General features: G+C 37.5%; 1 protein-coding gene across 4 annotated transcripts in view; it reads left to right on the forward strand.

The window, feature by feature from the left end:
* Window positions 1-18635, forward strand: part of LOC131073519 (uncharacterized) — a 90660-nt gene that overhangs the window by 29210 nt on the left and 42815 nt on the right. For all 4 annotated transcript variants that reach the window (XM_059217010.1, XM_058009993.2, XM_058010048.2 and 1 more), the window contains exons 3-5: window positions 5252-5498; window positions 5596-5748; window positions 5837-5942. In XM_059217010.1, the coding sequence (XP_059072993.1) occupies window positions 5252-5498; window positions 5596-5748; window positions 5837-5942 (506 nt within the window). The remainder of the gene's footprint in view (window positions 1-5251; window positions 5499-5595; window positions 5749-5836; window positions 5943-18635) is intronic.

Raw genomic sequence — 18635 nt, forward strand, 5'->3', positions numbered from 1 at the left:
CACCATGTAAGCAACTAGAGTTCAAATCCATGTGGGCTTAGAGCCAACTGATTTTTGAAGTTCCTCAGTCCGACTAGTTGGCATTAACCCCAAAAGATGTTGACTGTAGTGTATTGTAGATAATTTGGTGTGGTTTCGAGATAAATAAAATAAGCAACTCATCACAATGTAAATACTAAGTATTTCCTTAAGTGAAAATGATGGACTAGATTCCATTGAAGTTAGTGAAATACTTCTTACTTGGGTTATTTTCTTGCTGATTCCATATCCACAGATGAATTAAACTGAGCACTATATATCAATCAGCATGACTTCTTGTAATGACATTAAAGTTTATGGACACATATTTTGCGATTTGGGGAAAATGCACAGATATGTATCATGCTGAGTTTGTTATATGTCTATAGAATTATTTACCAGGATCCTGTGTGAATTGGCTATATTCAGATAAAAACTTAACTGAATTCGAAAGAATAGTTGATTATTGTTTTCTGTCAAAGAAATTCTAAGTCTTAACTCAGTTTTGTTGAAGTGAGACAGGTTGCAAAAGTTGTTGGTTGAGTTTAAATGGGGGAGAAGTTCCCTTGCTGCATTTATGAAAAGTATTCTAAGTATTTTTGCTTGCAAGTTGTCACTACTCAATTCAAACTTTCTGAAAAGATAGCTTTTCTCGAGCTCCTAGGAAACCTATCTACTATTTTTGTCACATGCCTTGTCTCCTCCACTCACCTCAAAGGCTCCTCAGATTGATCTCCAAGTGGGCCTAAAAGAATCCAAATGGCTTTACCCTCCTAAAATTGCTGAGATTCACAAGACATTTTGAGACATGGATCATGATGTAGAGACTTTCTTTCATTTAGGAGAGAACCAGTGCCCCATAAAAACAACAATATGAATTATTTTTTTTCTTTTCGTTCTTTCACATTTGCTGGGCAGAGAGAGGGTCAGGGAAAGAAATTGCTGTTTCCTTTGATCTTTGTGAATTTAAGGTCAAATCTCCATGCTTACAAGTCAAAATATCTATAGTTTGGTGTTTGGACTTATTATTGTTAGTGTAGTTATTTCTTTTTCCAACACATTAAGCTTGCTTAGGTTATAACTGTTCGGTTTAAGATGTTATTTACTATGTATTATTTATGCATCTCCAACACAATTGGAAAGTGCCCTTGGACGCCTAGGGTGTAATTGGAAAATAATTTGAAATTTAGATTCTCTGGGAATCTTGACATTAGTTGTTATATGCATTCATTAAGGAGAGGGAGCACAATGGTGGTTGTTACTGTTGACTTTGGACTCACTATATGCAGTTTCCCAATTCTAGGTGCTAGGGGAGTAGAGGATCTTTGCATATTGGTTCATATGGTTTGCTTATTTTATTCTTATTGTTGAAACTTGATTTTATGCAATCACATAATCATCATACTGTGATTCTTTGATAGACAATTAAAATTTTGGATTTGTATACACTATAACAGACTTTATTACATTAGTTTTACTGTGTTTCTCAATAATAAGAAGTGGTAATTATGAGAGCGTATGGCATTTTCTATAAGAGACATATGTAACTCCCACCTATTCTTGGTAGTTGGAGTTACTTGTTCTCTTGGATGTATATGTCACTTCTTTTAAATATTTGTTTGTCTTCTACCAAGTAGCTTCTACTGTTTTTTTGGCATCTTCCTAGTAGGTGTAACTCTCGCCCATTTCTAGCTAGTAGTTGGAGTTACTCCACCTATTTGTTGTATTTGCCTTGATTTTATCTATACATACTACAGTCATCATTGATTTTTGGTGATGGATCTTTTATGCTGTTTGCATATCATTTGTATTACTGTTAAGTGTTAACTATCTTTGTTCTACTAATTTGATTCTAGGATCATTTGTTTAAATATTTCTATTGTATCTTATCCTACACTAGGTCTTGGATTGTTTCTTTGCAGAATCTAACAATTGTTACATATTTTCATCAGTTTGCAAAGAAGAAAAATCATTTTCTTTTGTAAAATGTCTTATATTTACGACTTTTTAACTTGTCAAGTTTGGGTTGGCCCAGGAGTTGAGTCTGAGCTGATGTCAAGTCTTGTAACTATGAGTAAAACAATCTGTTTGAATAGATGAGTTTAGTTTAACTCTGAGGATCAATTTCAAATGATCATTATTTAAGAAAAAGTTTTGCTATTTTACTTGTCAATATATATTGGGTACTGCCAAGCAATTTTGGTAAGACAAGACTACAATTGATCTGAATTATTTTGTCAATTCAGAGGACAATACCCAAAGCAGAATTTGTGGTATTGTAAACAAATAATAAATCATGTAAAAAAAATTATTTCATTGCAAACATGTAAGAACCATACAATTTTTTTTGGCAAAACTCTGTGAAAGAGAGTTGTGTGCCCTTGAATTTATCCCATTTGGGCAAACTCTGTAAAAGAGAGTTGTATGCCTGGAATGTATCCAATTTGGGCAAACTCTGTAAAAGAGAGTTGTATGCCTGAGCTTGTAAAATTTAGGCAATCTTGTGAAGGAGCGTATGCCTATAACTCTGTAACTCCATCCAACTCCTTGCAATTGGATTCGAATTGGGCTTATTTATAAGCTTTCAAAGAAGCTAAACAGCCACTACATTTATGTTTACATCGGAAGTCGAAAAGACAATCCAGTATTGAAAGGTTATTACTGATTTCAATTATTTTGTCAATTCAGAGGACAATACCCAAAGCAGAATTTGTGGTATTGTAAACAAATAATAAATCATGTAAAAAAAAATTATTTCATTGAAAACATGTAAGAACCATACAATTTTTTTTGGCAAAACTCTGTGAAAGAGAGTTGTGTGCCCTTGAATTTATCCCATTTAGGCAAACTCTGTAAAAGAGAGTTGTATGCCTGGAATGTATCCAATTTGGGCAAACTCTGTAAAAGAGAGTTGTATGCTTGAGCCTGTAAAATTTAGGCAATCTTGTGAAGGAGCGTATGCCTATAACTCTGTAACTCCATAACTCTCCAACTCCTTGCAATTGGATTCGAATTGGGCTTATTTATAAGCTTTCAAAGAAGCTAAACAGCCACTACATTTATGTTTACATCGGAAGTCGAAAAGACAATCCAGTATTGAAAGGTTATTACATTTATATGAGAAAAAAATTAATTAAAGATTAAAATATTTAATTCTCTGACTGATTTCTGATCATTACTCCCTCCTTGAAAGACAATGGGCCCCATTGCTCGATCATCTTCCAAATAAAATTCTGCCATGTAACTTGAAAGTGCTAGTGAGACTCTCGAGAGAATAATCGCTTCTTCTTGATCTGCTGTAGCAGCGGGAGCCTGGTCAGCTTGAGGCGTAACAGCTACTGGTTCCTTGGTAGATGTTGCAGTAGCTTCCTTGTTTCCTTCTGCTGAAGACGAAGACAAGGAAGAGTTTGGCGTAGTATGGGCAGCGGCTCATTGGCTGTAGATGCACTTGCAGCAATCGAAAATGGCTCTGATACCACTGATCTGAATTATTTTGTCAATTCAGAGGACAATACCCAAAGCAGAATTTGTGGTATTGTAAACAAATAATAAATCATGTAAAAAAAATTTATTTTATTGAAAACATTTAAGAACCATACAATTTTTTTTTGGCAAAACTCTGTGAAAGAGAGTTGTGTGCCCTTAAATTTATCCCATTTAGGCAAACTCTGTAAAAGAGAGTTGTATGCCTGGACTGTATCCAATTTGGGCAAACTTTGTAAAAGAGAGTTGTATACCTGAGCCTGTAAAATTTAGGCAATCTTGTGAAGGAGCGTATGCCTATAACTCTGTAACTCAATAACTCTCCAACTCCTTGCAATTGGATTCGAATTGGGCTTATTTATAAGCTTTCAAAGAAGCTAAACAACCACTACATTTATGTTTACATCGGAAGTCGAAAAGACAATCCAGTATTGAAAGGTTATTACATTTATATGAGAACAAAAATTAATTAAAGATTAAAATATTTAATTCTCTGACTTATTTCTGATCAACAATCTACCTGTTTTTTGTATCTCAAAGTAGAGTAGCATTAAATATTCACACTCCATATCAGTAATTGCATAAAAGCTTTTGGAGAATAAATGTTCAATAACTTCTACGTCTTAGACATTTTAGATCACATTCTATGATCCATCATCAGAATAACTAAGGCAAAAGAGTGAGAGGAATGCAGATTCCAGTCACACTTGTATGGTGCTTAGGATGTCAAGTAAGGTTGGCTACCTAGAGAAACACAAGAGTGGCAGGTCAAATGTGTAATATAATAATAGTAATTATATGTTTTTAAAATTTAGTGATATTGATGAATAGAATTTTAAGGGCAGTAAGATAATTTTTGGTGCAATAGTAATTAATAAATGGTGATAAATTGCACGGAATTAAACAAGTAGAAAAAGGTTTAGTGTAGAACTGCAAAATACATGTATAGTAACATGGAAGGAAATGCGACAAGCGTAAATATTAATATTAGTATATTGACAGTTCATGAGTGTCCAAGTGCTTTGATATATGACAGATTTTTGGAATAATAATAAGTTGAAGGATGTTAATGTAAATAAACTTAAGTCGAAAAATAAAAGAGTTAAATGATCATTGTATTATGTATGATTTGGAGAGTATGGTGAGAAAAAAATGAAGGACAAACCAAGAAAAGTGTGAACAGAGTAGAGGGAGATAATAGTAAAGGAATTTTTTAAGGAGTAAATGAGATGAATGTAAAAGGACTAAAGGATGAAGAAAAAATTAGACACAAAGAAAAGGATCAAATTCAACAAAGAAATTAAGGCAAAATAATCTGGGAAAAAGAGTGAAAATGATATAGGAGAGAGACAGAAAAATTCAGTTTGCTTATAAACTGAAGGGGAAGACGTTGAGAAGGAAAGTAGTAGGTGTTATGGTGGGTGGGGGGTGTGGGACAGTGGGATAACTTTAAAAGCTGGGAGGAATAAGGAGCTGGGGACAATAAATGTACAGATGATAAATTTCTCGGTTCTCACCATAATATGTAATATATTGAAAATTACATGCCTTTACAAGCCATCCTAATTCAACATTGATGCTTGCAAATAAACCCCTTGTTATCTAGAAAATTTACTAGATTGGTATGATGTGTAATGCCCCAGAAATGTTGTTTTATAATAGTTAGTAAGTCTAGAATTAAAAAATGTGGATTAACTGCATGATGCCATCCAGTGAATTGATTTTTTTTTTTGTATAATTTGTACTGCAGGAACGGGACAAGCTTGTTGCTGAAATGATGAGATTCATGCTTTTCAAAAATCATCAACACCCTGGTGTTCCTGTAAGGAGGGAAGAGCTAACGCAGATTGTCACTAAGAACTATCGTCAAAGAAATCTTCCAAATCTAGTAATTAATCAGGCTCAAAAGAAATTTGCAAGTATTTTTGGCTATGAAATGAAGGAACTACAGCGTTCTCGATCTTCAAAGGACAATCTAGCCCGTGGTAGTCAACAAAGTAAGTTTTAGAGGTTTTTTTTTAATGTAATTAATTGTTCGGAAATGATCATTAATTGCATGTGCTTTAAAGTAGGTCATCCATGTGGTACATGCAGGCACAACTGAGGTCAAATCATATGTTTTAAAAAGTATGTTGAAAGAGGAGCTTCGAACCAGATTTGTTGAGGACAAGGACAGTTCACAACTCCTTGGATTGACTTTTGTTGTAGTTGGCATTCTGCAACTCTCTGGAGGCAAAATTCCAGAAGGTAAACTTTAGAAACAAATACAACACTTCTTTAAGGTGCTTATAGTGATATTCAAAATTTAAGCTTCCCCAATATCTTTTGCCAACAGAAACATTATGGCAACACCTGAGGAGACTAGGGCTGGATGAGCATGAGGAAAGACATCCTGTTTTTGGAAATGTAAAACAGGCAATAGAGACAATAACCAAGCAGAGGTAAAAATTGATGTTCAGTAATTAAGGTGCACAACGTTGGTTTGGATGGCTTCAGATATTTGGTGGAAAGAATTATATCATGAACTTTAAGAACTTTTTATGTATAGTTGGCTTATAATTATTTGATTTATTGTCCTTTGCAAGTAGGGTGGAGTAGGTTGTTTTAAATACTTCCAGAAGATTTTGTATTAGAATGACATGCCAATCTATGGAAGAATGGAAAATCTGATCAAGAAGCTTGGTTATTTAAAATAATGGTTTAGAATGTTTGCTGTGATCAAGACGGGTTATGATCATCAAGACTTTCAATCCTCCAGCAAAAACGAGTCTGCCATTAAAGGATATTTAATAAGTTAAAAGAACATCTTTAAGTTTTTATACACATGTGGTAAATTTAATGCAAAATTCTATTCTACACTTTAATATTATAGTTTACTTCTCAACCCCTTACACATTGTCAGTGTACATCATAAGCTCCATTTGATTGCAACAGACAAAAAAGTAGTCCATTAAATTAAATTTTGAAATGCATAACAACTCCATTGAAAATTTAATTACCCTAGATTTTCTCCCAGAGTTGAGATGCTATTAGTATTTGGGATAATAGTTAGATGGTAAATCCATTTTGCTTCAAATTAAATATGTTACTATAATTAATATTTTTGTCTTTTATGTTTCTATCCTATTTTTAAATAAGTGGATATATATTATAAACAATAGAAACGATGTATGCATAGCATGGCCTGAAATGCTGGAATCCAATAAAACTATGCAGTTGTTTGCAGAAGAAGATTGAAATTTGATTCAATGTGAGCAAAACACTTTTAAATATCAAATATATGCCTCTTTTAAGAAATAGAAATTTGTAAATAAGGATTGGAGCTATAATTTGTTGGAAATCATATATTCAATTCATAAGTTCTATCAAGTTGTTGTTCCATACAAACCTTCCTTATTATGCACAACATTACAACTAGCGACTAAGCTAGGTTGGTGGGTCATAGTTACACTCTCAATCTCAAAATTACAAAGCTCTCAGGAAGAAGAAGGTAGATGGTAAAAAGCTGCAAAACTAAGGAGTAAAAGTTATCTTTCATTCTTTTGATGCCATAGTGCACCTCTAATCCTTTTCAATGATTGCTTATGATGGTGGATATCTTTTGGATGTGGTATCTAAATGGAGATTCATTCTCATTGCGATTGCTAACATCCTACCATTTTACAGTTGAAGTCAAGTTTTTGCAGTGTACCATGACAAAAAAGTAGTCATGCCTTTGTTTGGATAAAGATAAACCACCTATAAAATCCATTGGGATGCTCTCCATGATCTACTTGTAACTACTAGTACAACCCAAGCTTCCTATTGCTGTGTGTAATCCACCTACAAAGTCCATATTGAGGCTTTCCCATACTCTAGCCCAAACTTTGTATTGCCATGTGTTGTGCTAGTTGCACACACGCCCATGCTTCAGGGAACCCCCGTCTTTTTGTCTACCCGAATGGGAGAGGGAGGGCCATAGGAAAGTTTGGATCTTTCGTGCGTCTTTTGTTTTTTGTGTAATCTCGTGAAACCCCGAATTGCTAGCTTAGGCAGGTTGGGTGTTTGGAATCAAAGCCCTATAATCGTGAAATTCTCCAATACGAAAACCAAATTCGCGTGTTGAAGCCCGAAAGTCTGATTTGTTTGTATCAGAAGGGAAGGGCGTTTAGGGTAAAAGGTAAGTTGTGTATTCCAAATCGCACAAAATCTCTTAGAGTGTTGAAGTAACATGGGTTGGGCATTCAAAACGTCCAAGTTTAAGGTTGCCCATTCCAAGCTGAAAATCCGAATTTGTAGAGCAAAAGAAAACCAAAGTTCACGCATAATGTCCATAAAAGCCGAAAAGCTTAGGAAAGTGTAAAATTGCGCAAAACTACCTCATTGACCCGAAAATGAAAAGCAAGCTTCAAAATCACGCAATATCGGCTTATAAGCCGAAAATAATGAAGAGTCTAAATCGCCCTAATCTCCCTCATAGGCCGAAAAGGTTAAATACGCACAATCTACTTCATTTAGCCGAAAATGATGAAAAGAACTAAAGTCGCGCATTTTAGTCAATTTGGCCAAAAATGAGACCAATCTCCAAATTCGCGCACTAAGGCTTTGTAAGCCGAAGGTGACCAAAGACATTAATGTTGCGCCATAGCCCCATTCAACTGAAAATCTCCAAATTCGTGCAAAGTTACTTCCTAGGCCAAAAAAGTAAGAGGACAAAATTGCAAATTTTTTCTCCACCGAATTTCATCACAAAGACATAGGGGAGTTTTAAAGTTAAAACTAAAGTCACGTGATTCGGCCTCTAAGGTCGAAAACTTTAAAAAGCTCCCACTTCGGCTTAAAATGCCGAAGTTTGCAAACTCAAGGAAAAATCACACAAAACCCCCTGAAAATCGCGAGTCATCCAAATAGGCCGAAAATTCTCACGAGCTGAAAATGCCGAAATAACCATTGCATAATACAAAGTCGAGTCAAAGCCAAAATAATAAAAAAAAATGCCAGGGTAATATAAAAAATGAATCACAACGAAAAGTCGGCTATTTTATACGTTTTGCAAGAAGAAAGGCAAAATTTCACAAAATACATCAAGGACCAACTATCATGTTAAGAGAGAAAGGGGCCTTTAAAATTAAAAGTCGCTCAAAACAATTGAAATAGTCGAATTTTATCATAAGACAAAGGGCGTTCAAAACAAAATTTAGGCCTTTAATTGTATTTTGGGGGAAAGGAAACAAAGTTCGCTCATTCCAAGTTAATGGTCAAATTTCACTGTCAGAGAGGAGGCATTTGAACTACAGAGCCTTACATTACCTAAATAGATTTAATTTTTGTTAAATTAATTTATTTAATTTTTCAAAATGATTAATCCAAGGTGGAATTCATTGTCTGCAGGACGACATCAGGAAGAGCTAGAGCGTCAACGTGAAGCGCAAATTGGAGACGCAATCGCGAGCAACGCCGGGAAGCAAGAATGAAGAGCGCATTGCAAAGGATCAAAACCAAGCATGGGGAAGTCCACCCGCCAGATCAAAGACAAGGAACACTTAGAATGCCACCAAATATGCATTCTCAGAAGGATACACATATGGATTTAACTCCAGAAATTGATTTTTTGAAAACTGAACTTGTTTAATGTAAACAACTGCTTGTGGGTCCTACCTAATGGATTCAAAATGAGGGGACACATATCAGTTATGTCCAATTACCTGATTGACCAGATTAAAGCCAAACAGTTGTAGGTAGTTGGAAATGTGGTTGGGAGGATAACTGATAGTAACTAGGCATGGGTTAAAGCTGCTAGGCTTCTAGAAGGCAGATCAGGACTGTTGGATGTAGTCAATCCTGACCTTTGATTCAATTTGTAAAATCTATAAAAGGCAGGATGCCTGTCATTGTAAAGGGTTAGATTTTTACAGTTAGATAGTTAGAGTTTTGGTAGAAGGTTAAAATTTAGTAGTTAGGAATAGAGTAGAAATGTTACAGAAATTATTGTAATAGCAACTAAAATCAATATATGGACATTGATTTGGTGTTTATCATCTTGGTTTTATTCTGTTTGCATGGTTTCCTTCAGTAGGTTTAGATAGATCCTTCCTGGTGTGCAGGTATTTGATGGATTTGGGTTCATACCATTGGGGATATGCTGATTGTGTATCCCTTTGTATGGTTAGTCTATGACTTTAAAATTGTGTTTAGTTCAATTGCAGGTGTCCGTCTGAGCTGCGCCAGAATTGGGTGCTTAGGCATGCACCTGTAGTCTGAAAATCTTCTAAGTCCCCTTGAAGATTGCACCGTTCTTGTGAGGTTGTGAGTTATTCTGGCCAAGAAGGGATTGGTTATGTCGAATCCATCTACTCGCACATCAGTCTTGTTAATTTTAGGTCTTCTAAACCCTTCTCCTTTGCTTTTATTCCCCAGCTTGAGAAACACAACATCTTAGGATGCAGACTCATTTGTTGAAAACGTAAGGCCCCTTGTGCTCCCAACAAAACACATCAACCGTTGAGCTATCCTGTAATCATGAACTGACATTTGGAACCTTGAAGTTGTCCCTATTGATCAATTAAAAACAGCATTAGGGATTCCTTACACAAGAGAGGATAGGATACTCAGCGAGAACATTCTATTCTGCGTTGGCTGAATAGAGTTGTAGCAATATGATTTTAGCCACGTCAACACTATGCTTGTGTTACATGATACACATACATGGATGAACACAGATGCATCCTCTCTCAGCTTTGGCCAAAGAACATATTACAGCAAATTTGCTACAGTTTTTCCTACCACAGGTTGATCCTATACATTTAGTGTGCTTCTCTCATGAGCTGAATTCTTCGTTCTTTAGGTACACATGGCTTGCCCAGTTTGTAGACTAGCCCTCCCTTGAGGTAGAAGTTAGTTTTTCTGTGATGTCTTCAATCAGAACCTTAGGAAATAGGTGATTTTTCAAACATGTGCAAGCTGAGACAATAATCAAATGCCAAGAATAGATTCCAAACCCTAGCTGATCAGCACCAATACAAAACCCTTGCAAATGAAATATGCAACTTCAAACAGTAAATTCAAACCCTTACATTGCTGATATACAACTTTAAATGCAATTTGAGCAATGGATCTGAGTAGTTTGTTTCAAAACACATCAAGTATAATTGTTGATATGATTGATATAAAGTTACAAACCCTATGAGCCCAAACTCATCAAATACAATTGCTGGCTCAGACTGATATAAACCCTAGGTTGTCAAATATTCTTAGAATTAATTACAATAGGAAACCCTTGAATTTGATTTTTATTCAACTGTAGCAGCTGGAAACAAGGTACAATGCTGATGAAATGATTCTGGAAACATAAATTCGGATTTACAGCAATGTATTTTTCACTTACAATGCTCCTTGTTGATTCAAACTAATAACTGATTTGATTTACTGAAAATGATATACAACTGTCTCACGCTAGGAAATCCCTGAAAAATGATGTTTTGGTGGCTGGTAAAAGGCTGCAACAGCTGGAAATGGTGATGATGGCCCCTCTTCAAGGGTGGTGCTCAAGATCTATGGCTTGAATAGTGGGGCACAGCAGTCCACAAGGCTGGAAAAGGTATTGCAGCTGCTGATATGAGTAAAAATTGACCTGAAACTTGCAGATCACAGCACCAATTGTGGTCTAAATGCCCTCAAAAGTGAGGTAGGAATGATTGACGCAGCAGCACATGATGATGGCGCACTGCTATGACAGAAAATATGCAGATCGCAGCACCAGAGTTGTATATCCAGCCCCAAAAATGGTATATCTTTTTCAAAATGATATTATTAGGGAGAAAGAAGAAAAGCTTAGTCTCTAGAACATTAGAATGCAGAGTTAGACCATCAAAATCGAGAGTTTGAGAAAGAGGAGTTGGAAATGGAAGGGAGAGATAAGAGAACCATGTCAGATGAAAACTCAGTTGAAGCATGTTATAATGTCCTTATTCAGTGGCACAACATTTGATAAATGTGATGGCACAATTGATGCAAACAATGCAGAACCAGAATGTTTCTAGGCCTACCTAGAATTATGATGGTGAGGGGAGTACCTCAGCAAACAACAATTACAAAAACTTTAATAGAACCATTATCAATTCTGCTGCAAAACCTTTCCAACTAACTTTCCTATGAAGGGAAGATGAACTGCTAGAAGTTGAAGCTTAGAATCCAGTGACGAATGAAATTACTGCTTGTTATGCTGAGTATAGAGCTCTTGCAATAGAGATTCAGGCATAAATGCTCCCTACACATTTCTGCAATTTGAAGATGAGAAATGTACCAAGATGTTGACGTGGCTAAAGTCGAATAACCAACTCCCTCTGGTCAATGCAGAATAGAATGTTCTTGCTGAGTGTTCTATCCTCACTTGAATAAGGGATCCCTAATGCTGTTCTAATTGATCAATGGGGACAACCTCAAGGTTCCAATTGTTAGGTCATGACAGCGGGATAGCTCAGTGATTTAATGTGTTTTGTTGGAAACACAAGGGGACTTACGTGGTTAGATAAAATCAGCTTTGGTTTCACAAGTTCCCTAAGACTCTACAGTCTTAACTTCATCAAACTATTCTTTGTCATGATGTTGTTTATGGCTTCAACTTTTAGATTAAAAAAAAGGGAAAAAAGGGGAGACAGAGGAAGAAAGAAACTAACTAATTTATCTAAAACAGCATATTCGGGTGAATAGATGAAAACCTTTGAAAAATCAGATCTAACTTTGACAACTAATATAGCACAACTATGTAAAATCTGATGCAATCTTAAAGGGAAACTAGATTTTCAAGCTATTAAACATGAATACAGAGCTTTTACATCCATTCATTCAACATTTAATAATCGAACTAAGCATATATTTTAGTTTAGACTAACCATACGGAGGGCATGGCAATCATGCAATCAGCCAGTCCTTAATGGTATGAACTTAAAGACTTCTATCAAATATTAACTTGAACACACTATCTGAAAACAAAATACATAGCATAAAATTAAATGGTGAAGAAGGAGACCATGCACTTACATAAAACTATAACAGCTTCAACTTCCATTAATTCTGTATAAATTTTGGTAGAGTTTCAGCAACAATTCTAGAACTTCTTACAAAAACAAGGGAACTCCAATCCCTTTATATAGGTTTCCTAAATTGGATGAATGGCCCAAATTTAATCATACAAGTGGCCCAGATTCATCCTCTAAGAGGTGGCTGCCCATACCTATTTAATAGGAAAAATATCTCCTTACCAACCACCAACTGACTAATAACTACCTATCATAAAGCTGCCCCCCCAAAAAGTGCACCTGCACGGAGCTCAAAATTTGCAAAAGCACTTTAGTGGTGGGAAGAAATAACTATTTCTGGAAAAGTGCCTTTTATGATCCTAAGGTTGACTTTTTCTCCAAAAAGTCAATTTCTCCATCCAAATGATCTTTCCAGATATCCCGGTTTGCTGTGCGTTCTGCCTGAACATATTTTTGAAACTTTATGCACATAGGGAACAATTCCTTACTAGGAGGAATAGGACGATTATCCATTTTGAACTGGATGCCCTCTCGATGGCTGTCCACAACTCTCAACTGCCCGAACCATTCTACCTGATAAGTCTCAAAACACAACACCTCTGTTTGCAGCTCGCTGACGAAGTCTATGTCAGCCGTGGAGTATGTGATTTTATCAATCTTTAACGTGCCATTCCAGCACGATATCATATCGCTCAACTCCATGTTATCATTCCAATCGGTGACCAACGCCTTGAGGACACTCTCGACAAAACTCCTGACATCGGACAAGGCTTCCTCACTTTCCTCCTACATTTTGCTGATGGTGCTTGCCATGTCAGTCTTTGTGCTAATAATCCAGTACCATTCTTTAAAAGTACTGATACTATGGGGATCCAGGATTGCTTGCAGCATGGGAATCCGGGTGAGAGTCCAGAATAAGGCTCTCATGATGGGTAGAGCCATACCAATCATTTCTTGAAATTTGACGTATTCTTTCTTGACCTCCAACATCTTCACACTGGTTGACTGTAGATCAATTGCCATGTTGACTGCATCCCTGATAACTTGCCTTCTTCTTACCTTGACGCTCTTGATCCATTCTCTAACTGCTTTAGCTGTATCGCGCACTCCCTCGAACTCGGCCATAGTTTTCTGCGCCAATGCCAATGGAGGAACGTGAGATTCGGTTGTATGTTGCAGCGGCCTTAGCAAGTCATCTATGTATCCCTCAACTTGCTCAACACGAGCCCGGTACATGTTACGTACATCAGTCATCTCATCCAGCTGTCGAAGAATGTTTTGAATAGTCTTGGAATTCTTCTCTCTCTTGCTCCTTCCCAGTTGGGATAGATGTGATGCTGTAATCAGCCAAGGCGACCTCTTTTGCTGGTTTATCCTTAGGTGGGGCAGCAATATGGATTGTCCGATTCCTTTGCTCGTCCGTGGTGATCTTAGAATAAGTTCTCGGCTTCTTTCCTCTGGCCTAAGATTCCCCTATCCGGGAAAATATGTCATCCAGGTTGATTGGTGGCTTGACAGTTGCCTTCCATTGGGCTCGGGCTATTAACCATTCGTGAGGGATGGTTTGTCTTGATGTGACTACCAACTCCCCACCTTGTTCTCTAGACGCCTCAGTGGACTCACTGCCTATCCGCGGTTGATCGGATGTAGAAGGTGGATTGGGCACTATATCTTGTCCTTTACTCACAGTTGAGTTTTCTCCCACCTCACTGAACAATTGTTGAGTAGCTTCTAATGGAGGTTGCTCCTCAGTCTCGTGGGGTTCTTCAGTTCTATCTTCCTCCTTTTCTCCTTCAACTATGGTATTATCCCTTGTGTCACCTCCTTCCTGCCGCGCCTCATGTCTGTCTTCTTGCTGCTTCTGCTTCTCACACCCTCTTTCTTGCGTGTGCTCTTGCTTGCTAGTCTCTTCACTTGGCATAATTTCCCCCTCCTCGACCTGCTTTTCAGGCCCATCCAAATTGATGATCTGTGTCTCTGTTTCTTGCTCATTAGACTGCTGCGGATCATTTGTCTCTAGTGGCTGATTTGCCTTTGCGACAACTAGATCATTTTGTAGAGGTGGGGTAGGTAGATGATCAAGTTCAATTACTTCATCGTCTGAGTTGGGGTCCTTAGATGAAGTGGCGACCTCTGGCCTTCTTATTGGGATCTTTTCCCACACATGGGCTTCGGGCGATTGACTGGGGTTTCTCTTTATCCTCTTTGATGTTCGGGTTCCCCTGCTGGCCTTTACTTTCTTTCTTTTCTTCTCAGGCTTTTTAACTTCCTCCTCCCTTGGCACACTTGACGCTTCGTCTTCTGGAGACTGGGACTCAAGGCTGCCCATCAGATTATATGCGAACTGGGTCCCCTCATGGGTTAGCCTCTCTATCTGCTGGTATAGCCAGCTATCTATATATCTTCGGGGACCTTCCATTATGGCTTCCAAATCTGTGATCGGGTCCTGAGCCCAGTTAATGGATGGTGGGAGGTCTTTGACTGCCTCATAATATTGGGTCTGCAAGCAATCCCCATAATCAACTATCTGATCTGGGACCTTGCGACACTCGAAAATTCTCATTTGTTGAATACTTAACCTTGAGTATTCTCGCCGATGGACCTCAAAGTCATCCAGGCAATTAGTCCAATAGTCCTCTATGGATGCTTTACTTCTGTAATGTCTGCCATAAGCCTTCTTCCCTAATCCAGTGGGGTCGAAGTACTTCTTGGAGAGGTGTTCTTGTAGGCAGTGTGATGCTATCTCGTCGAAGGATTCCTCGGCATGCATAGAGTTTTTGAAATACACATCATTTTTCCCTATGACCATTGGGAATGTGAATCCTGATTGCTTCTTCTCTCTGAGTATGTGCCCAGCTGGGTGTGCCTGTCTTGCAACTTCTAAGAGGACCATTCTATTTGACGGATAACAGGGAAGTCGAAATGGAGTTCCCTCGAAGCTTGAAATTCTGATATAGGAAAAATGAGGGAACTGTATGAACCATGCTCCATACTTCCATATCAGTGCATTTGCCTGCTTTGACAACCTTATATGCAATCCTCCTTGCATCATTTGGACCATGCGCATCGTGAATACGTCATTAATGCGCTCAAATTGGCCGATTGCATAAGCGATGTTGTTTTTCTCCCTTTGAGCTATGTTGTAATAATGCAATTGAGTTTAACAGTCGTATACCTTCACCTGATTTGGTCCATTCCCAATTTCCCCTGTTTGGATCAACCCTGGAAGCTGCTGATGTCTAGCAAACATGTAGACCAAGTAGGAAGTCATGGTGAAGTATTTCTTCTTTGCGAGCTCGACCAACTGTGTATGGATGTTGTCACTTATGATCTGAGCCCAATCGAACTTAGCCGTTCCATTGAAGACCTGCTCTGCGAAATAAAATATCCACTCCTCAAATAGGTTAGAGTGGGGGAGCCCCATGACTTGGCTAAGCAGTGTGACCATGTCCCCGTATTCCTCAACGAACTTGCTTCTATAGGTCTTTTTGACGATCCTAGTGCTGGGGGCTCTTCTTACTTTGAACCATTCTTCATTTACTAGTACCTTGCACTTATTGGGATTCATATCAAAAGCGAGTTGGGCCTCGTCTATGGTTGCCGCAGTGGTGCCCTCAAGAAGCGGGATGTCAAATGCTTCTCCTATGGCCTTTGGAGTAAAATCAACCATCACCATTCCATTTGCAACTACCACCGTGCTCTCCGGCCGATAGTGCTTTGCGGCCTCGACCACAAGCTCATAATTCTAAATTGCCGGTGGGAAACCTACAACCTATGCAATGTCGCTTTCTAGCATCTGCTTGGGCTTTCCGTATGCATTTGGAGCATATACCCTCTCTCATTCTCCAACATTCTCCCAATTGCTCTAGACCTTTGACTCTTTTATCACCCCCTGATACTGATACTGATACTTCATCTTTTCAAGCTTGCAGGGAATGTCAGTTTTGGTCGTCTGTGATGTCCCTAGTGCGTCAGGTGCCTTGGAAGATTCTACCACCTGATTAGGCATCTATCTTGCACAACTGGACACGAATTACAAGACGAGATAAGGTGAAAAACGCGGGTCAGTAGTGCCAAAAGACGACGTTAGCACTAAAATCGTTGATGAGCGAGATAATTCAAAATTTGAAAATATGTTAAAACATGCTATTTAATCAATCTGGGTTCTGTGTTTTGGAGATAAATGTAATTTGGATTCTGAAAATCAAGCTGTTTTGGTTTGAGCGAGTTTTCAAAATATTGTTGCTCCTTTTTTTGTGGATGTTGTGAAAGTTGGGAACACCTTTGGTTATCAGTGTTAAGTTTTCAATTTGTTTGCTTTGAATGTTTTGAGTGCATTTGGAAAACAATAATTTTACGTTTTGCAGTTTTAGACCAAAGTCCTTAAAGATTTGTCTAAGTTCAAAATTTCAGCTGGAAGCCGAATTTGACAGTAGGTATTATTGCTTGGGTGTTAAGTTTCAAAATTTACTTGGATTTGATTTGCATTTCAACCCTAGGTGTAAACAACATGATCATTTCACAAAATTTTAATCATTTGAAGGGGAAATTAGAACTTACCTGGCAGTGACCGTAGAGGTTTATTGATTGTGATTTTCTCCTAGACGCCAAACTCTTCAAATGCCCCTTATTTTGCTAAGTTGAAACTTGGCACTTTTGATGGAAATGGGCGAAGTTCTTGCCTTTTCGACGCCCCTATAACAGATGAAATTCAGGCCTCGTCTAAAAATGTGAGATTTTGGCTTGATATCGTGCTCTTTAAACAATCGACCCTTTCACTTTCGCCCTTTTGCCTAATACAAACCTTGGGCATATAACCTGAAATGAGCGAATTTGAACTTCTCCGATCTTAGGTTAAGCGACCTCATTGCAAGACCCACAAATTGATGACTTCCACTTTGACGTCCCCTTCTGAATGCGGGCCCTGTGTGAATTTAGGGGTTCTCAAATGGATTGCGCGACTTTACCTTTGACTGAAACTCGGCCACTTTGGCAAAAATGCGATTTTCCCTTAAGTTAAAATGTCTTGCCCTTCAAAACTTCGACCATTTTGTTGAAAATGGGCGATTTGTTTTGACTTTGAATGCCTAACTCATGAAATCGACCCTTTCAACCAAAAAGTGTGATTTGTTGTGTTAGTTTCAACGCCTCTTGTAAATTTTGGGTTATTTAGCTGTTTTGCGCGATTTTGTTTTTAAGTTGGACGCCTTAGTTAAAATTTCGGCCATTTCGATAGGAATGAGCGAACTTTATTGTTTTATAGACGCCCTCCTGCCCTTATAAAATTCAGCCACTTTAGCCCAAACGAGCGAACTTTATTTTGACTTGGTTATGAGCATGAGATTCGGGCTTTGGTGGGAAAAGTGCGATTGTGTTTTTAACTTAAAACTCCCCCTCGTTGGCTTCACAAAATTCGGGCTTTTTAACTCATTTGTGTTAATGTTATTGTAGCTATGGTCGGATTCCTTCAGGCCGACATATATAACATGAAGGTTGTGATAATATAATTATTATGATATAATAATTATATTAATATTATTATTGTGAAATAATATAATTATATTATATAATTATTATATTATTATTGTGAGATAATATAATTATATTATCACATAATAATATAATTTTATTGTATTATTATATTATATATATAAAAATTATTATATTATATTAATAATATAATAATTTGGAAGTGGTGTCCCTTGGTGAAGGGGCATCACAAAAGATATAAAGGAAGATTAATCTTCCTCTCTCAAAAAGATAACATACAGAACACACATAATCTGCCTTATGGAGAATAAGCAGTGCTCGGGGGAGACAATTGTGGATTTTCTATGGCTGGGAGGGCAAATTAGTGCCCATGGTTAAACAAGCATTTAAAAAATCAACAATTTGTGCTATTTTGTTTTGACATTTTAAAGTTAAAATGCCCCTTCTTGTGAAATTCGGGCTTTTTGACCCTTTTGCACGATTTTTCTAACTGATGACGCCTTTCAACTTCACACATTTTGACTTATTTGTGCAATTTTTTGCTTCTTTTGCCTTAAGTTGTCAAAACTTTGGGCCTTTTAGGCGAAATGAGAGATTTTCTCTTATTTATCCAAAACTTCGGGTTTT

Source organism: Cryptomeria japonica, chromosome 3, assembly GCF_030272615.1.
Source record: "Cryptomeria japonica chromosome 3, Sugi_1.0, whole genome shotgun sequence".
NCBI classification, from domain to species: Eukaryota; Viridiplantae; Streptophyta; class Pinopsida; order Cupressales; family Cupressaceae; genus Cryptomeria; species Cryptomeria japonica.